Source organism: Mya arenaria, chromosome 16, assembly GCF_026914265.1.
Source record: "Mya arenaria isolate MELC-2E11 chromosome 16, ASM2691426v1".
NCBI classification, from domain to species: domain Eukaryota; kingdom Metazoa; phylum Mollusca; class Bivalvia; order Myida; family Myidae; genus Mya; species Mya arenaria.
The window spans coordinates 44356014-44383463 of NC_069137.1; the positions used below are offsets into that span (position 1 = coordinate 44356014).

Consider the following 27450-nt stretch of genomic DNA (forward strand, 5'->3'; position numbering starts at 1 on the left):
CTTTTCTCTGAACAGCTCACATGTATGTATTCTGTCGATTTGGAAACGGACATTTGGTGCTTATGAAATAGTAAAGTTATGATGAAGTGTGTGGTGTTGGTATTGTTAGCGGTTTCACTTCAAACAGGTTTGTTGTTTTACTTAAATTTGCAATATATTGCCTCGTTCAGGCCACTTTTAATAACTTATCTGTTTGATGTTTCTCTATAAACCAGTTGAGGGAGTTGTTGAATTTTAAACTTTAAATCTGTAATGAAAAAAGACCAACATATTGGTTTAAAACTCGTGTTGTGAGAACTTTCAAGTCTCAGGATCATTCTGTAAGCTTTGCACAAACAGTCAAATTAACATTTTATTTCTTGTGGCCTCACATTATATTTTTCCTGACACCTCGGTATCATAAAATGCGCTCAATGTGTTGTGTCTGCTAATATTACCTGTGTTTTATGGGACCTCGGTATCATAAAATGCGCTCAATGTGTTGTGTTTGCTAATATTACCAGTGTTTCCTGAGACCTCGGTATCATAAAATGCGCTCAATGTGTTGTGTTTGCTCATATTACCAGTGTTTTATGGGACCTCGGTATCATAAAATGCGCTCAATGTGTTGTGTTTGCTAATATTACCAGTGTTTCCTGAGACCTCGGTATCATAAAATGCGCTCAATGTGTTGTGTTTGCTAATATTACCAGTGTTTCCTGACACCTCGGTATCATAAAATGCGCTCAATGTGTTGTGTCTGCTAATATCACCAGTGTTTTATGGGACCTCGGTTGCTTAGAATGCGAAATATTTGTTGTTTAACTCATACTTACAGTGTATACAGCTTTCGAGGACCTGGGCTTTATAGATTGCAATTGATTTGTTGTGTTTTCTCATATTTACAGTTTGTTATGCTTTCTGGAACCTCGGTTTCATTGAATGCGTATGATGTCTTGTGTTTTCTTATATTTACAGTGCCTTTTCCTTTTTCGATCCTCGGTTTTATTCAATGCGCTTGTTTGTTGTTTTGACTCAAATTTACAGTACCTTTTGCTTTCTGGAAACTCTGTATCATTAAATGAGATTGATATTGCTTTGTGGAATCTCTGTATCATTGAATGCGCGTGATCTGTTGTGTTGACTCATATTTACAGCGCATATTGCTTTTTTGAGCCTCGGTTAAATTGAATGCGATTTATTTATAGTGTTGACTCATATCTACAGTGCCTGTTGCTTTCTGGAACCTCGGTTTCATTGAATGCGCGTGATGTGTTGTGTTGACTCATATTTACCTTTCCATATTGCTTTCTGGAACCTCGGTTTCATTGAATGCGCGTGATGTGTTGTGTTGACTCATATTTACAGTGCCTGCTGCTTTTTAAAACCTCGGTTTCATTGAATGCGCGTGATGTGTTGTGTTGACTCATATTTACCTTTCCATATTGCTTTCTGGAACCTCGGTTTCATTGAATGCGCGTGATGTGTTGTTTGTCATATTTGAAGTGCCTGTTGCTTTTTGGAATCTCGGTTTCATTGCATGCGTTTGATTTGTTGTTTGTCATATTTGAAGTGCCTGTTGCTTTCTGGAACCTCGGTTTCATTGCATGCGCGTGATATGTTGAGTTTTCTCATATTTACAGTGCCTATTGTTTTCTGGAACCTCGGTTTCATTGCATGCGCGTGATTTGTTGTGTTTACTCATATTTACAGTGCCTATTGTTTTTTGGAGCCTCGGTTTCATTGAATGCGCGTTATTTATAGTGTTGGCTCATATTAACAGTGCCTATTGCTTTGTCGAACGTCTGTATCATTAAATGCGCATGATTTGTTGTGTTGACTCATATTTACAGGTCCTTTTGCTTTCTGGAACCTCGTTTTCATTGTATATATAAGATGTGTTGTGTTTTCTTATATTTACAGTGCCTTTTCCTTTTTCGATCCTCGGTTTTATTCAATGCGCTTGTTTGTTGTTTTGACTCAAATTTACAGTACCTTTTGCTTTCTGGAAACTTCGTTTCATTGAATGAGCGTGATTTGTTTTGTTTTCTCATATACTGGAACCTCGGTTTCATTTAATGCGTGTTGTTTATTGTGATTTTTCATATTTACAGTGCATATTGCTTTCTTGAATCCCTGTATCATTGTATGCGCGTGATTTGTTGTGTTGACTGATATTAACAGCGCATATTGCTTTTTTGAGCCTCGGTTAAATTGAATGCGATTTATTTATAGTGTTGACTCATATTTATAGCGGCTGTTGTTTTCTTGTACCTCGGATTCATTAAATGTGCTTTATATGTTGTGTTTACATTTACAGTGCCTATTGCTCTGTCGAACCTCTTTATCTTTGAATGCGCTTGATGTGTTGGGCTGACTAATATTTACAGTGCCTATTGCTTTGTGGAACGTCTGTATCATTAAATGCGCTTAATTTGATGTGTTGACTTATATTCACAGCGCATATTGCTTTTTGGAGCTATTTACAGCACATATTGCTTTCTGGAACCTCGGTCTCATTGAATGAGCGTGATTTGATGTATTGACTCGTATTTACAGTGAATGTTCCTTTTTTCTCGACATGGTGCATAAAAGCAGGTTTCAAGACACCGTTTGATACTCCTGTAACGTTCGATTAACGCTGCAAGCTAGGCCATATTTTACAGAACACTCAAACAAACAGTGCATCTTATGAATTGAGTTAGGATGCAGTAACAAACTTTATTTCGGTTACTTAGTCCACTCATACCTCGTTCTCGCCTAACTTATAGTGGTATTTGAAGCCAGCATTTCTCACGTCATTCATAGCTACCAAGGTTATCTCAAGGACTCGAATAAATATTAATGTATTGCTACATCGATCTCCTATTTTAATAAGATTGCATATATGTAGTATGCATCCTTAAATAAAATCGACCTCATTTTGGTCCTGAGTTTGTATGTTTTAATAAAAGTACGAGTTTACCAGCGTTCTACCGCAAAAGGTGAATGCTCTACCTGTTCACAAGCGTACAATTCAATATCACGAAGTTGATTATGTTAAATTTCACTATAAAATATTACCATATCTACTTTTAGAAACTTCCATGAATAAAGTTTACAAACTCTGAACTCAGAGCTATCATCAGCTGCCATTATTCTCTTACAAATCCAATAATATGGATTACACCTCACGTCCGAATACTGTTTCAGACACATGTATGTTTGTTGTTGTACTGGAGGGTGATGCATCGCACTATTCTATTACATCTCACGTCCTAATAATGTTTCAGACACATGTATGTTTGTTGTTGTAATGGAGGGGAAGCATCGCACTATTCTAATACACCTCACGTCCGAATAATGTTTCAGACACATGTATGTTTGTTGTTGTAATGAAGGGGAATGCATCGCACTGTTATATTATCATGATGCATGCCAACGATTACTTCCCAAATCTAATGCGCGCTTAAAATTATCAGATCAAAATTGGAACTTCTTAAAACACATACAACTATCAATTATGCTAAATCAATCCATGTTGAAAGATTTGCTGACAATATGTCTGGATATTTTAACCTGAAATAGACACTGCCTATATGGTCGACCTCAATTTTGTGAATACCTGGACTTTTCGCTCTCATACGCTTTATATGTGCTTTCCTTGTATGCATTGATTTTTTTTTAAATGAGAGCATTAACTCCATCTGTATCAATTGTATTGAATGTATTTGATTGACTTTGCCACTAAATTAAATGTTTCTACTCCAACATTTTATCCTTTAGCAATTTTGAGGAGTATATTAAACATATTCGTATTTCATTATTAAGAAATGTTTTCGTGTGGAATCTGCATAGACTTATACTTGAACAGTTTTTTTCTTTGATTATCTCAATCTTAATTTTACTTTTCCTTGACAGTTTTATCACTTACATGTCTGCATTGTATCTTTAAATATAAACTGTAAAAAAGATATATCTCTACCAATTGTAATGAAATGTATTTGACTGACTTTGACACTATTCAAGATATTCAGATTCCAATACGTGGTCCTTTACTTATTTTGAACAGTATATATTAATCTTTGAAATTCTTATATTTTGTGTACAGTTTCATCGCTGACTTGTCTGCGCTGCCGGGGCGTGATTCAGCCCAGATACTGCTCCACAGTTGTTGATTGTAACGAAGGAGAGGTAAGTAAATATTTATTCATTATTATCATGCATCCTTTAAATGTTTTATTGGTATCGTATGGGGTTTAGATCGCAATGTTAAAACATCAATTCACTATAGCAATGTGACCAATAATACATGTATGATAAAAAGATCACATCATTATTACACCACAAATTATCACACCATTTCCACATGATATATGTTTTGTTAAATAAAATATACTTGTATACATATACAATATAATATATATTAATTTCGAAATTTAAAAAAGCATAATCTGTATTAATGTGTAAATATAGCAACGTTTCACACTAAAACTATTGCCCGTCATTTACTTACGCATAATGTACTACCCTACTTTTTACATGCTAAACTATATCGTACTTCCAAAAGAATCTTAATACTTAACAAATTTATCATAAATATCTGCGCTATAAACACATTGCAAACTTATCTACATTATTTGGGTATGCATTTCACATCAGAAAACGTTTACAGAAATTTTCATATTATTGAAACCTATTATTTATCAATGGGCAATATAATAATTATTTCATTGATATTATTTTCTTTTGAATGGTAATTGCTGAATTCGTGAAATAACTAGTCGTATTTATTGAAGGTATGCTCCGTAGAGAGGGTGATAACAGACTTGGGAGATATAGAATATAACCTCGGATGCTCTACGACGGCGGTAAGAAAGTGATTGGTAAAATGTATTACAATAATGTTAAGTTTAAAGCTCTTGTTTAAGTTTTTTTTCGGTACACCCCCGAGCAACCATTGGCAGGTCTTTGACGTCTTCATAACGTGAGCCTCTCAACTCGTTCTTGATGGTGGGAACAAGCCAGACGTCACATGGTGCTAGGACCGGAGAGTACATGGTGATGTCTTTAGTTTTAATATCTAATCCATTTAGTGTTATCTAAGCTACGACAGACGTATGCACTGGTGCGTTGTCATGGTGAAGAATGTGCCGACAAGCTCTTGCATCTACTTCCTAACTGCTCTTATCAATACACGCTGCAGCACCTAAAAGCGTTAAAGTGCATTTATGCTATGCTGAACTTTATAAATGCTAGTTGTATATGCAGTAAACTAAAAACATTAAGTATAGCATATACAAGCTAATAAATGCCTTTTTATAGTCAAGGATGTCATCGTCTTTTCGGAGGGTACTGTGTGGCTTAGGATGACGCCCTTCTTGTCAAAGAATGCGATGAACATTTTTTTTCGCAGAAGTCCTCGCCAATCTTTCATAGGTGATGGAGAATTCGGAGTCTTCCACACAGAACTGTCTTGTTTAGTTTTGGGCTCATAAAAACTAACCTATGTTTCATCAGCAGTGACGATGGATTCTGGAATCGTAGATTTACAGTCAGTTTCGATGTTGATGTAATTGTGCCCCACTCACGCTTACCCGACGTTACCATTACAACAAAATAAATCGTCTAAATCAAACACTATGTGTTTGCATAATTTGAATGAATAGATTAAATGTGTAGGTATAAATAATGAAAAATTCATACACACATGTCAAGAAATAAAATTATGACTAAAATGTAGTGAATTACCATTAACTATCATTAACAAGGAAAGGGCAATCAAATTCTGGTTTAGGATCATGAATAAACTATGACTCTCTCATGAACTGTGTGTTTCTCGATCAATGTAAAATTATCATTGGCCCTTGCTGGGCTTCTAAGAAACAATTATTATAATTCGTTTATGATAAAGTTTTCTAATTGGTAATTTTTTAGGTAAAAACCTAATATTTTTCTTAGTTAAGCTAAAGACAACGGGACCAATGAACTGGCGCAGATCCATACATATAATGACTAAATCAGATAGATATTGCTCATTGAAAACATATTTCGAAAACGAAGAATACATTGCTTAAATTGAAAATGATATATACGAAAACATTTTGCTTCTATTAAGTTATCTGCTCACAACTTAGATATTGAAGTTTGAAGATATAATGTATTGCGATAGAAATATGTTGTAACACTAATGTGATTGAAAATGAATAGCATTTCTTATAATTCTATAGTAAAGTCTGACTCGTACGATTAAAATAGGTAAAATATCATGGCCAAATTAAGATATGTTTAAACGACTAAAGTTAAGCAAATAAGATAGCAAACTACATTAAAGAACCCATGAGTTCAAGAAATACTTTCCTTGTACAATAGCTATTCTATCTTTTATAATGATATTAATATTTGTTCATTTTTTTCTGAATGTTTAACAACTTATCTTTATATACAATTTTAAAATGTATATTGATACTTATTCCGCAAATCTCAATAGTTAATATTAGCATTCCCATATTCATGTTGTTCATACGAAAGAGCTATTTACGCCGAATTGCCATTCAACTTTGAAGCTATTTATGTTATTGTTTGTGTTGATGCATAAAATGGTGTTTGTGTTTTTATTACAAAACAAGACGATACATCTGAATATGATTGATGTGATGACATGCTGCGTTTGTTATGTGATAACCCAAACTATATTCATCAATGGTCTTTTCCGACCTCGGGCATTTTTTCATGTGTATTAACTGACAAGGTATCAAAAAGGGCAGGGTGTAGCACCTTATTTGCCAACTTGAGCGCTAGTAGCCTGTCATTCCTCAACAGCTTCTTTGTTCATTCCAGATGTGCAAGAATACATCATCTTCTGTGGACGTTTACTCGGCCTGTAATGTCTGCTGTTCTTCGAACCTTTGCAATCACAAAGCATGTGGACTACCAGGTAAAGGTTACATAATACTAATTTATGTTTTCGAAGCCTCCTATACTAGCATTAAGTCGTGTTTCAATAGCATTCAATGTATAACAAATATAAGCGTTTCCATAGCAGTCAATACATAATGATAATCCATGAATTTATAGTACATAACGTTAAATCAAGTTTCCATAGCTTCCAGTACATAACAATAATCCACGTTTCCATAGCTTCCAGTACATAACAATAATTCACGTTTCAATACCTTCAAGAACTTACCGATGATTCACGTTTTCATAGCTTCCAATACATAACGATAATTCACGTGTTCATACATTCAAGTATATAACGATAATTCACCTTTTCATACATTTAAGTGCATAACGATAACTCACGTTTTCATAGCTCTAATACATAACGATAATTTACGTGTCAATACCTTCAAGAACATAACGATAACTCACGTTTTCATAGCTCCAATACATAACGATACTTCACGTATTCATACCTTCAAGTACAAACCGATAATTCACGTTTCATAATTCATAGCGTCCTGTACATATCGATAATTCACGTTTTCATAGCTCCCAATACATCACGATAATTCAAGTTTTCATAGCTCCAATACATAACGATAATTCAGGTTTTCATAGCGTCCTGTACATATCGATAATTCACGTTTTCATGGCTCCCAATACATAACGAAAACACACTTTTCCATAGCCCCAAATACATAACAATAATTCACGTTTTCAAAGCGTCCTCTACATATCGATAATTCATGATTTCATAGACCAAATACATAACGATAACTCACGTTTTTATAGCGTCCTGTACATGACGATAATTCATGATTTCATAGACCAAATACATAACGATAATTCACGTTTTCATAGCGTCCTGTACATAACGATAGTTCACGTTTTCATACCGCCAAGCACTTAACGATAATTCACGATTTCATACCTTCAAGTACTTAACGATAATTCACGTTTTCATAGCGTCCTGTACATAACGATAAATCACTTTTTCATAGCTCCCAATACATAACGTTTATTCACGTTTTCAAAGCCGTATATGCATTTAAATAGCATGTCAACTATAACGTTAGGCCTCATATGCATAGCAAGACTTCTCGTTTCAATAACTCTAATTGACGTATCATTAGCCTCCAATTTATATCGATACTACAAATTTCCATGATCTTAGAGGCATAACGTAAATATATTTTGTCATGGGTTCAATATCATTAAGCATATACCCGTTTCCTTAGCATCCAATATTATATTAAAGATAGTAATATTTTAATATTCAAAAGCAAAGGAGGATGGGAATGATCTTATTTAGTGCATTATTATAAGAAATTAATTTGTACTCTTTCTAAATTTAGGAATTCCTTTCGAGAAGGGCTCGCTATGTTACAACTGTCAACACCCAACACCAACTGGACGGTGTCACGATGTGGAGTTCTGTGATCAAGGACGGGTAATCACACCTAATGACATCCTTAATAATGTACTCAAGGACAAGTTATCTGCCTTCGTACGATTTGTTTTTAATGCCGGGCTTAAAGACGGATATTCCCCCGTTTAAGCATTTGTAATACTGTGATCAAGGACAAGATATCTCCCTTCATATGTTTGGATTCCGTGAATAAGGATGGATAATATGTCTCAATTATTTTGTTAATTCCTTAATCAAGGACGGTAAATCTCCCTTCATATTGTTTTTGCATTTCGTGATTCAGAATGGAGTATTTGTCTTAATAACTTAGCTACCGTGATTCAAATTGGACAATATGGCTTAATTACTCAATTAATTCCGTAGTTCAGAATGGATACTATGCCAACTGTCTTAATTATTACGTTAATTCCTTAATCAAGGACGGTAAATCTCCATTCATATTTTTTTTATATAATTCTGTGATTTAGAATGGATTACATGTCTTAATTACTTGTCAATTCAGTGATCAAGGACGGTTAATGTTCCTTCATAGCCCTTTTTTATTCCATAATCAAGGACTGATTCACTCTTTACATGTTTTATTTTATTATTCGGGACGATACATATCCTTTTACAACATTTTAACGCCGTCAACGGCGAAACTCCATGTATTGCAGTTTTAATTCCGGGATTAAAGACTGACACTCTCATTTTATATGTTTATAATTCTGTAAATAAAGACGGATAGTCTCCCTTTTAGCATAACATTTTATAAAATAGAACCTGTTCGTATCCTCTACATGTAACCTTCCCATATTGTAGGTACTTAATCATAAGCCGGTAACCTCCTTTCATAACAGTTTAGAGGGCTGAGAGGGAGATTTTAGAATGACTTATCAAAAGAATTCTTATGCGATAATGGTGCAGAATAAATGGCCATATATATTTTTATAACTAACCACTTGAAATTGTTGAACAAAATTATGCACTACATAACGTGTTCAGTTCGTTAACAAATATTGAAAACAATGATCAAGAAAGGAGGGTATTAATTAAATATGCGTTGTCAAATTAGAAGCAATTGAACTCGTATATGTACGCAATTAAAGATCAATTTATTAGGTTGTGAACTATTGCCAAGAAATGTTTTAATCATTTAAATATTGACAAATCTTAATTTTGATCAACTCTTAAAAGTTTTTAATCTTGATGAAAATACATGAACTTTTATACCATTTTTAAGAGGCAAATATGTCGTGATAAGGGCTCATATGAACTGTTTTAAGGACGAGTAAAATTCTTTATAGCATTGCAGTTCTGAGGTCAAGGTACATACATTACCATTTGTTTTGTTTTTAATGTTGTGATCAAGGACGAATATTCTATATAACATAATATATATCTTAATTTTATATATTGATGATGGTAGTATACAAATGTGATATAACTATTTTTCAGAGTAATTTTGCTGCTTTGTTAGACTTCTGTGCTGAACCGCTAATTTTCTTGTATTTTATGTCAACGTTATCGCAATAACTTGCTTTTGCTTGGAAATTCACTCTTTCGCTTTTCTTTGGGGGAATTGTTCTTGTTTTGGGGAAAACTCGCTTTGCTTGTAGAGGTTGGGGGCAGTTCAGTCAACAGTCCGTCTTAAGCCTATATAAAATATCCAACAAAAAGCACAGTTAATAGTTTATTACGAAGATGTTATTTCGTTCGGGAATCAATGTTAAGTCAGAGTAAATTGCAAATATATTTATATAATTATAAAATACATAAACACATTACTATGCTGTAAACGTTATAATTGTTGAAACAAACAATTTGATTTCAAGCTAAACAATAACATGATGAAAACCTGTCAGGCATAACAGAAAGGTATTGTACAAGTAGCTTGTATCTAAATAAAACAAGTGCCGCATGAAGCATAATTTATTTTACTTAAATGATCTGCAGAACTTGTAAAGTATTTACGAGCGGGTAAATTATTAATACCATAAGAATGCGAACATACCAAAATGCACCATTATAAAAGTTTACACAAATATCTTGATATTAGTCTGAAAATTTATGAAGAAAAGTTACAGAGTACAACATGTTACAACTTACAAAAGTTATAAGGTTTTAAAACACATCTTACCTATATAAAATATCCAACAAAGAGCACAGTTAATAGTTTATTACGAAGATGTTATTTCGTTCGGGAATCAATGTTAAGTGACTAAATTGTTTGCAACACGGAGATCTTCGAGAGCTGCGCGCTGATACCAATCAACAGCCAATCACCATCGATTCCCTGATCGGTCACGGGTCATGTGACCAATAGATCGATTACTATTGCACTGTGGGGTCCCTTGACCCGCGTGGATGTCACGCCTCTTGTTTAGGTAACATGCCCCTAAGGCAGCCATAAAGCTGCTAAAATCCGACTTAAAGGTATTCTATTGATAAAAGTATTTGTAGACATTAAATTACCCAAGAAGTCAAATTGAGTGAAAATGCATGTCATTAAATGACAGCATGAAACGTAATTTATCTTTAAACTTAAATTGCTATCAAACCGCCTATCTACTTTATTTAAAACAAAGAAGCCATACTTTAAAAAGTACAACTTAAGCAAAATGTTAATCATATAAAACATATAAAAAATAAACAATATGAATTTAATTAAAAGAGCTACTAAAAATATAAAAAAATAAAAATATTAATTTAATTAAAAGAGCTACAAAAAAGACTATTTTATTTATCTAAAGTAATTTATACAGAATATAACTCTATAAGAATTAATTTAATAATCATAAAAGGCGACCATGAATTATAGCATGGTAGCATTTGTACGTAGAATGTATTATGGTTGTGATACAGGAGGATTTATCTTTAAACAGGAATGCCTGAATGTTGTAGGAAAGATGATCTACGGAGAGCTCCTATACACTTCTCAATGCGCTTCCAATTACGTAAGTATGGAGTTATAACTATTATTATAAAATGCTTGTTATATCGTATGTGCTTTTTTCTGTTTGTAATCCATGGAGCCATCACATAAATACACGATTTAAATCAAAAGTGTCAAAAACTAATTATGATATTTTTCCTACACAGTCCAACTAAGACCAATATTTTTTTTTACTCAGGAATATCAATACGAAACTTTTTTCATACGGTATGTTTCTAGCGCCTTGTTCCGTTTTTTTTTGACTATCTTATTTATCAAAGCATTTGATATATCTAAAATAATAGCATCAAAGCAAATTTTTTGAGTGAAGACTGTAGATTTCTTTGCATATTTTTATTTTGTTTACCTGGACTGAGTGCAATAAATGTAAAAAATAGAAATTGAATGAAGCTTTTCGTGCGTTGCAACCGTGATAAATCGAATATACGGAACATCTGTCTTGAAGTACGTATTGATTAAATGGAAACAATATTGACAGTATTTTAGAAGGAGTGAAATATAAAATAGTTTCAATTTCATTCGTATACGTTGTTAAATACATTGTAATTGATAAAATTACATTTAGGAATGCCGTGCACACCATTCTGGTGGCTCTCTGATTGGTCGACGGGATTTAAGGAATCCGATTGTTCAACTGGAAACGAGGTCACATGTGAGCGAGGCGCATGCGTGTGACGTGTGCTGCACTGGAAATATCTGCAACAACATCTGCGGGGTCTCGAGTATGTTACACCAAGGTTTAAGTCCATGCGAATAAAATACGATTATTGTCGAAGATTTTGCCACGACATTATTTAGAGAATCATTTTGTTTTAAATTTTTATTTTAGGACATTACCTGATAAACTATATACAGACGCACGGAATACAATGAAAATAAAAAGAACAGCCGTTTCCGTTTGAAAAAATATTAATATTCATTCAGTTTTGTTTAAGTTAACGGAGAGTGGAGTGATTGGTCTATGTGGTCAGACTGTTCAACCACCTGTGATCAAGGTCAAAGGTCGAGGTTAAGGTCATGTTCAAATCCCGTACCACAAGGAGGGGGAATGAACTGCACAGGACCAAGCTTTCAGACCACGAGCTGCATGTTGACGTTATGCATTTACCCAGGTCAGAATGTTTCATTCCTAAGATACAATTATTTAATGCCAAAGTTCAGTGTCATGTACAAATCCTCCACCACAATGAAGCGAGAAGAAATGTACAGACTAAAGTTACCAGACCACGAGTTGTATGATAACCTCAACTAGACACTCACTGCAACTCTGGTAAGAATGGATGCACGCATTTCTTCTACGTGGTAAAGGTAAAAGAAAAGACCAAGGTCAAATACGAATTCTGTGCTACTAGAAGTGGGATAAAAATTGCAAAAAAATTGGCCACTAGAAAACTGAATTGTTAACTGATGCCGTTATGGAGATATGCATGTAAGTATGTTGGTATTCATATTTTATATAAGTATGTGTGGTCATTATAAAATGTCTGGATAAAAGGTACAAACCCTACAACTAGTGGGGATGTGTGAACTGCACTGGACCAAGGAAAATACAACGTGTCGTATGCTGACGTCATTTAGGTACTAGGGTAGGTCAGTTTGTATTTATAGACAGTTGTCAAGCTGCGATATATCTTAACAGTAGACATATGATTGGTCAAATGGAAACAAGATTACATAAGAGCGATGCGATGTACTGCATAAAGAGGGCAAAGCTAAATTGATATAACTTTGTGTAACTGAAACTTCTACGTCTTATTATATTTTCGAACATTCGAATGCGCATATAATGATAAACTCAACGTTAAAAGATGTTTTCATGTATGCAGTGCAAGTAAAATGAAAGTCAAACTCACGTCAATGATCAGATAGAAAGATGCTGCTTGCTGAGAAAGTTAGTAGCTGCTGATAAGTTGATAGTTGATAAGGTATCCATGGATATAATTGATCGCTAAGATACACATGGATTCATATGCTACTAAGCGACATACTAAGGTTGAACAGAAAGGTTTAAGGCGGGGCATGAACATTTATTCAGATTGGAAGCAATACATAATCAAGTATAAAGGGTTTAATATTCTAACTCTATTTTCGTTCATGTGGTAGAGGTCAAAAGTAAATTGTATTATCGCCTTGTGTCAGAATAAAGAGGCATGCTCAGAGCTAGTTCACTACGAGTTCAATGCTGTCATCACTCAGGTACGTCATTCAAAAATGCATACGACCGATAAGTTTGTTTATCTTTCTTTCAGTTTATTCTTGTAGTAAGATCGGGACCAAAAACTACGTACTCGTATGAAAACCGCAGGCTCGATTGCATAGGAGCTATTTAATATTATATAAATATATTACATCTTTATATTTGACATCATTGCTGTTGTTTCTTTAAATTTACAAACTGGTTCTCGAATATGCACTATAAGTATCTATTAATGTGAAATGTATGTTGTTTTCTAGTTTGAATGTTTTATACACAGCCGTAAAATAATAATTAACTTTATCGTTTAAACAGTATTGATTTTTAAATGCTGGATAGATTTCAAGGTGCATTAGCAATACAGCATAAAGCAATTCTTTATTATAGTTATAATATCCATTATAATTAAACACAATTTTAAAAGGAACATGTTAAATGATGGAGAGCTTAGCTTATAGGAATGGTACAGTTCATACATTCAAATCAATGATTAAGAGCTTAGTCTAAGGAAATGGTCATGCGACTGCTCTTTTGTAAATAGCCTCCACGGCGGCAATATTTTGTGGTGATTGTTACTAAAGCCTACATTCCATTAAACTTTACTCGAAGATTTATGACAAACATTTTCACAATTGAGAACGTCATGGCTTCCTAAAAAAATCACGGCTCGGGTACATTTCAATACGCAAAATCCCTCAATAGTATGACATGTTGTTCTCTAAAGTCGAAACGTATTACTTTTTATAGTGCATCATTGAAGTATTTTAAAGTGATGTTTTTTTAGGACATCATCGACCTCTATGAAAGCAATTTAGCGAAAACGTCTAGTAGATTTTAATAATGTTTTATAAAAAATAACAATAGTTTTATACCGGTTAAATTGTTTATTATTTTTATTTTCTAGCTGACTGCTCCGAGATATTCCAAATGGGACTCGGAAACACTTCCGGTATATACAACATAACCACGTGGTCCTCTAACACGACAACGGAAGTACTGTGTGAAATGAACGCACTGGGCGGATGGACGGTTAGTGTGAAATTTGGTGTGAATATCAAACTGTTTTACCTGAAATAGTGTACTGAAGTAGGTGCGTAATGCTTTTTTACTGGTAGACTTGCGGAGGATTCACAATTAGCAACCAACGAAAAATGTTTTTCTTTACACTAGTATTTTAAAAACCTTTAATTGTTATATATGGATGTGAAGGTCGGGGAGTTGTTATACTTATCGTGTATTGAAATGATACATATCCTTTCTAAAAGAATTATTACTACTATTTGAGTAATACTATAAATAACAATTTGTTAGTGTTTTATGATGGTAATAATGTTGAATAAATATTCATTGTGGCCCCACTTTTTGTAGTCATAACATGATACAAACTTCAATATTTATAGATTTAGCATACCAAATTGAAGAAGAGACGAAAAATAGTAAATATTTACATTGGGGCAAGTATCGTAAAAATACATATTTAATAAAATAGTTCCCAAACATAAACATTCGATTGTTGTCAATATCCGTTGTTACATTGAGACGTAAGACTTTAATTCTTCTTCTTCTTCTTCTTCTTCTTCTTCTTCTTCTTCTTCTTCTTCTTCTTCTTCTTCTTCTTCTTCTTCTTCTTCTTCTTCTTCTTCTTCTTCTTCTTCTTCGCAGTAGTAGCAGCAGTAGAAGTAGTAGAAGTAGTAGTAGTAGTAGTAGTAGTAGTAGTAGTAGTAGTAGTAGTAGTAGTAGTAGTAGAAGTAGTAGTAGTAGTAGTAGTAGTAGTAGTAGTAGTAGTAGTAGTGTAGTAGTAGTAGTAGTAGTAGTAGTAGTAGTAGTAGTAGTAGTAGTAGTAGTAGTAGTAGTAGTAGTAGTAGTAGTAGTAGTAGTAGTAGTTGTTGTTGTTGTAATAGTAGAAGTAGTAGTAGTAGTTGTTGTTGTTGTAGTAAAAGTAGTTAACCCATAGTAGTTTTCTTTATTTCCTTATTATTCTTGTAGCATAGAGGTTAAAGATTCTGACATATAATAAATTGGCAGAGGCGTACCTATGCAAAATCCAAAAGGTCCAGGCGTTAAAATTTGTTTTGGTCCGTTCATCCCCCTCCCCCATTGAAACTGAAATTAGGAAATAGAATCGAAGGATAGGGTATGATCGTTGGTTATAGTCATTGTATATGTGTCTGTAAGTGATACTATTGAATCATACCTTAAGCTTTTTTTGCATCAAATAGTTAATCAAAATATGCGTTTTGTTACTTTTTTTTAGGTGTTCCAACCATATTTCACGTATACTCTACCTTTTATCGCAGGTATTTCAGTACCGTTTTAATGGATCGGTGGATTTCTACCGAAATTTCGCCAGCTATGAACATAGATTTGGATCGGTGCATGGGGAGTTTTGGATGGGTAAGTGAATATTATCAAAAGTTGTTCTAATATGCCGTCAGATATGTACCTGTTTCGGACTTTGAATGTCTGGGTACCACATATTTTTTGGGCATCATACGCACAAGCTGTTTGTATAGAGAACAACTATTTAAAGAAAAACCGATATAGTACTCAGTCGAAATGAAGAATATAAAATAATGATAAGTTATTTTTTGCAGATATATAAAATAATGTTTTCAGTAGTTTTTACAATCAAAATCATCAAGCAAGTGATTGTAGAATGAATGATGATGATGCAGAAAAATAAATTTATAGCTCAAGGTAATGAATATACGATGTCGTTAGCGATGATGATCATATCACTGTATCAGTATGTACATTGCCTCTAGGGTTAAGTCTTTTACACGAAATGACGAACAGAACTGTAAATGAACTTCGATGGGACATGACAGGTATGGACGACGCTAACGCTTTCGATCAATATGCCAACTTCTCGATTCTAGCAGGGCCTACATACAGGCTTCAGGTGGGGCCAAGGACTAGCTCCGCTGGAGGTAAAACTTATTTCATAATGGTTCTCTATACTACAACTTCGGTAAGGTACGTTCGGTAAGTTCAGTTTCATTTCATAGTCCCAGGTGCTTTCATCGAAAACGTGTCAGAGACATGTATGGGTAAAACTTGTGCGGGAGCTAGAGAATATTATTCCTCGATTGACAATTAACATGGTGGATATCCCACGAGACCTATTGGTCAAGTGTACGGCAAACAAATTGTGAATAATAGGACTCGATTCAGTTAGGTTTTTTATAGATAGGTTTATTGATACTGGGATATTTTTTATCATATGAATACCATAATCCCCACAATAAAGAAAATATTACACAGTTATATAGAACCTTCTCTAAAATCCTCATTTTTTTCTGGAAATCTTGACCAACTTTTTTCTCGTAGTTGAAAATAACGTCAAAGTACATATATATAGCTAAACTGTGGATAGTGGTAAATAATTTATACGACTATCATTTTTTCGCAATTTGTATGCATTTCATATGTTTGAAAGGTTCTTGTTTTATTTTTTAAAGTTATTTCAGAGGGGAAAATGAGCAAAACAAAATTGATAAAGTACTTTTCATATTTGATCAAGTACACGAAACCTCTATTCTTGAAACTCATAATTGAAAGTTGGTCCCTGTTGAACGCAACCGCATATAAATTGAGTGGCAATAAAAGAATGAACGCGTTTTAACATTATGACCGATGGAGTCACGGAAAGTTACATGGGTTCTCCACAGTGATTGAACGTAGCAGAAAAATACAATTTACGTGCACAATCATGTATTAAGTGTGTGAGATATATAGCCACACTTCACTTTTTGACGTGTATTGATTTGTATCACGTATAATAAATAACTGGTTGCATTAGGCCTTCTGAACATTTGTTTATTAACCTTTGAAACATTTCAACAAAAAAGGTAACTTCGCTCAAAAGTGTTGTCTAACTTACGTACACTACATAGACTAAGACATTTTACTTTCGCCTAAACGTTGAAAAACTATGTCAAAGTAATAATTGTGTTTTTATGATTCATATAATTCATGAAATTATCTGTCTACTGTTGTACTTTGGACATCGTATCTGACTGCAGACCGATATAATCCAAGTTCGATCCCAGCTGCCAGCGCAACCTATTTTATTAAAGGTGATATTAGTTTTTTTGCCTCAGTGTCGGCCTCGGTAACACGGATGTATGGGCTGTCGGTCGTGCGGGCGGCCCTTTAATTGTTTGAATTACAAAGGCTTTGTTTTACGCGCTGTAACTCAATGAGCTAAGGTCTGATCAGTTCCGAAAATAGAAAAAATTGGACATGTATGGGTAGATTATATATTCCAACCACAGAGTTAAGGCCCTTGAATTACTTAAGTACACATATAATATGAAGTCCGCGTTGTTACGCTGTAAAGAGCTTATGTTCGACCTTAAAAAACTTGGACAAGAAGTGTATGGGCAGAATATATCAGCTATTCCAATAACCAGCCATTTTGCCACATCCGCTTCAGAGCTATGGCCCACTTAATGCTTAAATTACACAAAATTTGATACGAACCCAATTACTCCAACGAGCTTTTATCCTTTAACTACACAAACTTATGTTGTCATCGCTGTAATTTGCAGGTTTTCTCCAATCATCAACACACTTGAACAATATGTGTATTGACAGAACATATCGGCCAGACCATGTCAACCCAGTCGTTTGATAATTTCATTAATTTAATGTTATTTTTATTTTCCAAAATAGTTTAAATTTGATTTCATCTTAACTGCATCTAATGGACATTTAAGAAGGTAAGCTTGGAAACGTTATTCTGTGTTCAAAATTTTGACTCACACGCGTTATGCGCCCGGGAAATAAAAGTCAATTTCAAAGATAATGAAAAAATGTTTTGAGCTGATCAATAACGAAAGACGTTTGTTAGTGTGTTGATTTGTTCTAAACCAGTCAGAGTTTAATTCCGCATTTTTGCAATGATATGCATTGTTATATTGTGACCCGGTCAGGTTTTATTCCGCTTTTTTGTTCTGATGTTGATTGTTATATTATGACCCGGTCTAGTTTCATTCCGCTTTTTTGTAATGATGTTGATTTTAATATTGGGACTAGTCCTAGTTTTATTTCGCTGTGTGTTATCATAATGATTGTTAAAGTGTGACCCGTCCTAATTTAATTTCGGTTTTTGCTTGGATAGTGTTTGTTATATTTGTTCCAAGACCCATTGATACAATTACTGACACCGAATGGTCCGTTTAATATTCTTTGAACATTCACCTTACTGGTTAAAATTGACAATCGTGTAAATGACATGTTTATGTACAAGCTTCTATTGAACAGGGAGTTTTTTATGTTTTCGTCTATAAATTGACTGCCATATCGGGAATGCGGACATTTGCCATGCAATAACTATCGTGGCGATTATTTTCAACGCTATTCACATATACTTACGCTTGTTATTGAACCTTGCGCTTGACAACCTGGTACAAAATATTAACTTCACCCACTTAACCGCTCAATTATAATGTGAATAATTCGGGTTCTGGGGTCTTGTATGACTTGTGTAGATATGGAAAAATAATTGAAATAAAATAAATGAATATTTTATCCTTTCAGTGAAGTCATGCGTCATAACGATAATAATGAATTAAATAAATATATGTTAAATGAAGTAAAACGTCCCTATGCCCAAATATGTACAACTATAACTTGTAAGGTGAACTAATTGTGATTGCTATTGATTTCAATGAAGTTTGATGTGTCCCTGAGGTTTGATGTTGAATATTACACCTGTTCTAACATAGTAGTTAAACAATTATTTATTGTATTTATTAGAAATGCAACAGTTACGTAATTAGATATGTGACTATTGGTAAGATAATATCAATTCCTGTTGCATGTTTTTCAGTACAGTCAGTACAGTCAGGAAATGCAATACTATATCATAATGGACAGAATTTCACCACCTTTGATCGCGACCAAGATATTAACAGCGGTGTAAATTGTGCACAACTATATCACAGCGGGTTTTGGTTCAAATACTGTTTTCACCGCAACATCAATCCTAACGGACAGTATGGTTCAACAGACGGCAACAAAGGAATGCGTTATGACTCTCTCAGTGGTAACCACATTCTTAAAACCAGTAAAATGATGTTTAAAACCATTTTACTCCTTTTAACAAAAGCAAATAAATGCTTGAAAGTTTGAAAGTACTTTTATCTTATATCCACGTCAGTTAATGACCATTAAGCGGACATTATACCATAATATATTTTCGACCGTGTACTTAATGGCTTCTCTCTACAAATTAATCATATAATATCACTTTATACACTTTTGATGTATGTGGTACTGCAAACAAATTGTTTAACTGTGATATTGTCTTTTAATCTATTCATTAAACCTCAGCAGCAATTTAGCCAACCGTAAAATATTTACTTCTGACACTCACGAGGTGAAATAGTTTGCGTTTTTACAGTGAAACAAACACTTTTCCATTCATCATATGCCTTAATGTAAGACAAATGTATTGTGGCAGAACCAGTGTGTGTTTACCACGGGATAAATTGCGTCATAAATGCTACGTCGAAAGGCTATATTTTGCTTTATAAAACAAAGATATCTTCACAATTTCTTTACCATTTTATATGAAACATAGCGCAGTCTACGCAGCTTTTGGAGCCCTACATTCGGTCTTTACCAGATTTTGATTGAGAGTTTAGTTTCTTTAAACAGTTCGACAAACTTTTACGCAATACGACCGTCTGACGGAGCACTGTCAAAACATTTTTTTAGGATTGTCTATTTGATAGTTTATTTTTTAAGAGTTTGATGAAACTAATGACTTTATCAAATTTCGGTAATAAAAAATGCAAATTATCATTACAAATAAGAAAAACATTCTCCGAAGCGTTCTTCCTGAGCGTTGATGAATCGATCTTAAGGTTCGTAAACCAAGATATAAAAAGATCTACAGCCAATGAAATTGAGGACAAGTTATTTTCTATCCAAAGGTTTGTTATAACGGTTTAAGATCAACATTTTTTGGTAACTTGTTTTTTCTTTTCTTTTATATTACTTTTTTAGTTGAAATAAGTGATATGTCGCATCACTGCTTTACAAAGAAATACATTTGCCCAATCACTGGCATAATTTACGCCGTATTCAGCTTTGCTTAGTCGGTGTATCGGGAGGGCGCCGACTATATTTGAAATTGTCTAAAATATAGCTTAACGTTGGGGTCAGTTCATTAATTGCAGAAAATTTATGCTGTTGATATATTTCATGTCGTCCATGTTGGACGATCAAAGGTTGTGTTTTATTTAATTGAAAACGTAGTCTGAGATTACAATGGTCCTGTTAATTGTTGTTTTTGTTTTTTTTCAAAATATTGATTTTAAATGCAAACATCTCTTTGTTTTGCTGAAGGTTACGCGATACCATTAAACTTTGTATGTGTTTTAAATATCCTTCGCAATAATCTTCCTTGGCGAGAAGCAAAATTGTTGAAAAAAATACCATTACAATGAATTGTTTGATTTGCCTTGCCATTCACAAGAATCAATCTCTGACCGTTTCCTCACAATGAAAAATATATTCCTCATTCATTAAATCATTGCAGTAAAGTGTGTTCACAAAGAATGAAATTGTTACAATATAAATATCAATAATATTGACTGAAATGAATATTGAATTGTCAATTCGGTAACTCTTTATGGCCCCAATTTCCTTTCGAGATAGTTATTTGTTCATATCTTTTTCTCAAAATAAGTTAAAGACCAGATAAATAAACGAATTTAATCATTTGGTTTATAAAGTTATTAGTTATGTTAAAATTGATTAAGCACATACGATGTTATACTAAGCATTTGCGAACCATTTGATTAAACCAAAAAATACACATCAACATCGAATGATTTCACCCATGCGGGTTGGGTTAAAGTATATGTGTATCTTGGATCACTAAAACCCTGCAAAAAGTGAATATGACTCATTCGACTAGCAAAACATGCATTTCACCAAAACCGGAATCTTAATATGCGCCCGAACCTCAACAGGAGCAATAACACAGCAACTGTGTGAAAAGAAGTGCGCTGCATGTCGCTTAAATGCTTTTGCCGAATTCAGAGCACTTATCTGAACATGTTGAAATCAAAGAAGTATGCACGATACTTCCGAATTTAAATATCCTTGACCTTTTGACCTTAAGGAAGACATGCCCTTTTTGTTGAAACTTTGTTTTCCTACAGAACAATATATGCTTACCCTACGTCATCATAACTAAAGAAATGTACGGGTGGTGTCAGAGCGTTTAATGGTCTGATACTGAAATATTTGTGGGTGTACATGTTGTATAAATAAAATGAGTTATTTGTTTCTAGTTTTAAAATTGAACAACAAAATGAAATTGCACATCAGTTGTGATACGGACAATGAGGTACCAGAAATTGTTGCAAACGCAGCGACTGTTAAGTAATTGACGAGGTATGTTCTCCTCTGGCGAAAAGATTCAAGCGTAATTATACAAAGCAAGAAATTATGTGTTACCTGACATCTCGCACCCGAAGATTGATACGGCGATTTTAAAACTTAATCCTGAATTGTACCTTGGGAATTTCAATCATCAGGAGTCAAACAAAGCAGGACCGTGTATCAAGATCCATTACTTACTTCCCTTCTGTATCCGTGACTGCGCGCTCACTGAACCAAATGCTGGACAATCCGACAAATAACGACAGTACCAAATTATGAGTTCAACTTCAATCGAAAGCACACCATCTGATATGCCTTCTGTGGTGAATATGGAGACGGACGTGAACAACATATGGATTTCAACAGAGTATGGAACCTTTGAAAATGGTGAAAGAAAGATTATCGTCAACCAAAGCTAGACAGAATACGATGCAGAAAAGGTAGCCAGTAATATTCATATCCACTACAGGACCTGATTAATGATCGCCGCAGAAAATCGCTATACGGCAATGCAATCATCGACCTGACAAAAGTAAGAGCGAACGGGATTCTCAATGCGTTAACAAGGAATACAAAGGTGATGTCAGAGTACGAGTATTCGCGCTAAAGCCCAAAAGCAACGCCCGTGAACTAAACCTGCCTAAACTGGTGAAGACATTTAGCCACCTTAGTGTAAAAGAAACGAAAATTCCATCTCTATTTGTAACAGTCCTCTTAAAAAAAATATTTAGCATTGGTAAACGTATGTTGTTGAAAAACATGTTTTTTGTTACGATGACAAAGGTACGGATTCCCACCAATTGATCCCTTACTCCAACCGAAAAATCAGACTTGATTGTCGTCGAACATGAGACGTCCAGCAAATCGGAATTGATACCCGATTTTTTGTAAATGCAACAAAATTGTGGACTTGACACGTGATGTCTATAAAGGTTGAAACTATAGGCTTCCAAGAAAATCAAGCGCCAAATGCACAATTAAAAATGGAAAGCTACCAACAGCTTGTCGGCATCAGTCGTCATGAATATGTGTTTCTAACGCAGTTCTCTGTAGGTTTCAGATCCTCCAGATCATCACTGATATTTTCATCAATAACCCATAAAGTCGATAAGTGCATACATTTGACATTCTTCCTATGAAAAGCAAAATGTCCTATAGGAATCTCCTTTCACTCGAGAAAGAGCTTTCGGACTAGAGATGAAGCACAACAGTCTCTATCGATAAAAAGGAACTTAAAATGCTTCATGATAACGTCTGCCATGGCCACAAGACAAAATCCTTCACCAGCTGTCATCTCAGACCCCAACACTAGTCCAATTCCTATGTTTGGTGCCCAGAGAGATGTGAAACGTACAGGGTCAGCCGATTTACCAACAATTTTCTTGATTTCAAAGATCATTTCAAACACATAAGTAATCTCTACTTTAATTTCATCAATGCAAAACAGGGCTTCCTATATGAGCACGTACATCAGCCAGTGGAATAGTGGCACTGTGAGCATATTTTGGGGATCTTGGCATGTAAAAGGTGTAGCCTGTCTGCTTGACGACGCTCTCATCAGTGCCTCGCAGTCTGTGAGATAGTGTGTTGTTTTGGTCAGTCAATCCTCTCTATGTTCTTCTATCAGCTTAAACTGAATCTGTGATTTCTTTCGCGTAGAAGTCGTAAACTTTCTATATCACATGCTTCCTGGGATGTAAGAATGCATTGGAAGCGGCGTTGTTTCGCAATGTTCAAAACCAACCGCTTTCTCATTAAATGATGAGCACTTCAGATATCTGAAACATGTCTTCACCTGTTATCAAAACCAACATGCTTCCTGTGGGTACTTGAAACGTACTTGCCATAGTTTGTGTGGCAGCCAAAGGAACAAACGTCATCATTATAATCATCAACATCATCATCATCAGCAGCAGCTGCAACCCAGCAGCAGCAGCAACAACAGCAGCATTATTATCATCATTAGCAGCAACAGCTGCATCGTCATTATCATCTTCATCATAACCATCATCATCATCATCTTCATCATCATCATCATCATCATCATCATCATATCAGCAGCAGCAGCAGCAGCAGCGGCAGCAGCAGCAGCAGCATTGGTAATCGCTGGTGTTGTCGCATCACTTCTGATCCCTGTAAGAACATTGAAATACATTTTGTCACTTATAAAGCATTCATGCTATAAAACTGGTTGCAGTGTAAAGCCATCGATTTTTTGTCGTTTTGTACAATATAATATCATAAAAAGTCAGCATAGACAAAGATAATTCTAGATATATGCTCATAAACTGATATAGCACATTTGTTCGGGGTGTGAAATCATCATTTGTCGTATTGAGTATTTTGGTTGGGTTGAATCAGGTCTTTTCTCCATTAAGTTATGGGATTGCCTCAAACAAACTGAAAATAATTAAATAATTGCATCGGTAGAAATTCATATTGTCTTTTATACATGTAATGATGCCGAAACTGCAAGAAACATGAAACCATACAATTAACACTAAGCTTGTTATTTTATGAGACAAGGTACTTGCAAACTAGCTGTTGACAACTTTAATAACAATATGATATAAAGACCTTTATATAACCTGAAGGTATTAGATGCTTTAAAGATAAAGCTAGTTCAGGTACATCATCAGTGGTATCTGATCCCTAAGGTTCAACAGCCAATGGGTGATTGCCTTTCTCTGATGGTACATTTGCAGAACATCCTCGTTGTTGCATTTCTGAAAAAGGCAACTTTTCAGGCATTGTGACCAATTGTTTACTTGCATCTTATCCTCTGATATGACTTTGATTGTTATCGTTTCACTTTACAAATAATTTGATTAATAAGAAAAAAGGTACACCGTGTATGCATTAAAACAAATGGTTCAAAGTGAACTGAAAATAAACTATGTAAATAAATGTCCACAAGTTTCATTCTTTATTTTTTTATGTGTGTGAGCAATTTATTAATAGTCACAGATAGCTTGAAGTTAATAAATGATGTGAAAATGCTGTTTAAACTCAATGATTTTCACCTGCAAATCATAATTGTAATGTACGACAACATTATAGAAGTTATCAGAAAGCTAATATCGCATATCTAACGCACTAGCACAATGATCTCTGATTACATGTAAGTTCTTCACTTAATCAGTGCAAATCTAAAAATAGTGCTGTTTCCTTTGTTGTTGTTTAAAAAAGAATCATTGATAATTTAAAAACGAACTATTCGGTTAATAATGATCAATGACCTGTATAATTAAAATTGCCCTCTTAATAAAACCAATTAATAAACTTATTTAAGAAATACTACACACCAATAAGTGTTAAATGACACTATAAGGACCGGCCAGTCAGTCCTCGAAGATGAAAATAAAGTACTAAATGACCATGTATTAAAATTGCACATGTACCTTCGCTTGAAAACTTCGTTGCTATACTGCATCACAAAGATAGTATATCAAATAGTTTCGGTATCAAACATCTAAATTCAAATAAATTCTAAGCTAATCTGTAGCGATTAAAAACAACGCCTCATTACCGTTGGATGTTGACACTGCAATCAAGAACGGCCTCTATTGGAAGCAAAGACGGTGCAAGCGAACAACCTGAACAGTAACTTCAGCGATGAGCATATAACGTTAAAGGGTGACATTTTCCAGTCAGCGATCGGATATCGGCACACGCATTATAAATGATGTTAAGGTAGGGGTAAACCACACCGATGCCGATCTCCAGAATGAAAACAAGGCTCTTCGTGATAAAGTTTCCAATCTGGAGAAACGGCTGGACACCCTAGAGAAGCACAATTTAAACCAATAAAGCCGCAAAAATTATCTGCGACTCTTATGCATACCAGAGTCGGAGGGTGAGTCCGTCGAAAAGGTAGCCACCAAGTTATTCTCCGAAAACGAGTGTGACGTTGGCCTGAATGTGATAGATAACATTCACTGACTTGCTAGACGTAAATTTGCAAACCAAGGACAGACCAACCGACCAAGAGACATAATTATTAAATTCACTACTTATCGTGCTAGGCAAAAGGTCTAAAATCACGTGAGCTGCTAACGAGCTCAAGTCCTTTAAACGCGCATTCCTGATGAGGAGTTGACTCAACAACGGGGAGAAGTATTTTTCAATGCTCGTAAATTTGTAAAGAATGGCCAGATTAAATATGTTCGGACAACAAATGGAATTATCATCATGAAGAAAAATAATGACTCCATTCACAGATTTGAATGTATGAGTGATCTTTCTAAATTACAATCACGACCGTTACATTCTCCGCGCGTGTATAAACGATATTTTCAGCCAGGTATTAGATAATTACCGCGTTCACTATGATATAAACCGGTATAATATGATTGAACCTAATACCACGACAGTATTATGTATATTCAATGTGTTTGCTGATATATGTATCTCGGCCCGTTTTTTGAAAAATTTCATATCGTCATAATTTTATAAAATTGAAATAAGGAAGTTTATTTTTTTATAAAGAAAAGATACATCCAATCTGACAGCTGTGCGGGAAAATGACGACACTCTATTGCATTTCGGGACAGGTTGGTAAATTTTACCTGGGTAAACTTTTCACCTACCCTGATAAATTAGCCGCCTTGGTTATTTCTTTTATACAACGGATTTACCGCCATGGTTATATTACCACGGAATTTACCGGTGGTTTTACTTACCGAGGTAATTATTTACCATTGTTTATACAATTGGCTGCTGGTAGACATACCCAGTACTCTTTTTTAATGGAAAAATTCGAAATAACTGCTAAACTTAAATAAATTGTAAACTATGTGGTACTACAGTTAGTAAGTTTCAATGCATTGTACACATCGATTCCAAGTGTATGTCAGTTTTCGACAATTTTTTCGCAATTTATCATACGTGAAACAGCCCCTTTAATAGGTTTAGTAGATTTGCCTAGACATTTTTTTTTAGTTTTATTGGCAATATCAGCAACACAAGATTCTCTGGCCATGAACAAGTGACATAAAACATATTAAGTGAGTTGTATACAAAAAACAATGATTTAAACAGTACATACAACAATTTTATATGTTCTTATACAATGATATACTTGAAGGTACTAAACTAAGAAGCAACTGCATCAATGGAGGCAGATCGCCTCAACATAGCATGGTATATGAATTTAGCCAAACGTCTTAAAGTTATACCATCATTTGATGGCATTATCTTGACAAATATATCCAATGTATTCCATGATCCTAAAATATTATATTGTATACGTATGTCGGAGTAAAAAGACTAATAAGTTGTATTAGAGATGAGAAACCTTATTGCGTTTTGTAGACTTATCTAGTCTTAATTACATCAGAACAATATGTAACTTAATCATATACTTGTTTTTGTTTTTATCATTAACGTCAAATAAGTTAAACTTGAAAAGTTATCCTTAAAACCATCATCATCCTGTAGTGTGTAACTGTAACATTATTACAATGATTTCATGAAATGACGAGTTATTTGTATGTCGGATATCTTAATTACTTGACTCACCTGAAGGCAAAGGGGTATACACAAAAGCTTTGAAAGTATTTATGTTAATCTAATGCATAAATTGAT

General features: G+C 34.3%; 1 protein-coding gene across 1 annotated transcript; it reads left to right on the top strand.

The window, feature by feature from the left end:
- The first annotated feature begins 1936 nt into the window (after positions 1–1936).
- On the top strand, positions 1937–22471 carry LOC128221681 (angiopoietin-related protein 3-like). Its single transcript, XM_052930281.1, has 7 exons — positions 1937–1979; positions 4070–4152; positions 4758–4829; positions 13407–13463; positions 15759–15855; positions 16227–16363; positions 22334–22471. The coding sequence occupies exons 1-7, from the start codon at positions 1937–1939 to the stop codon at positions 22469–22471; spliced, it is 627 nt and encodes a 208-aa protein (XP_052786241.1).
- The last annotated feature ends 4979 nt before the right edge of the window (positions 22472–27450 follow it).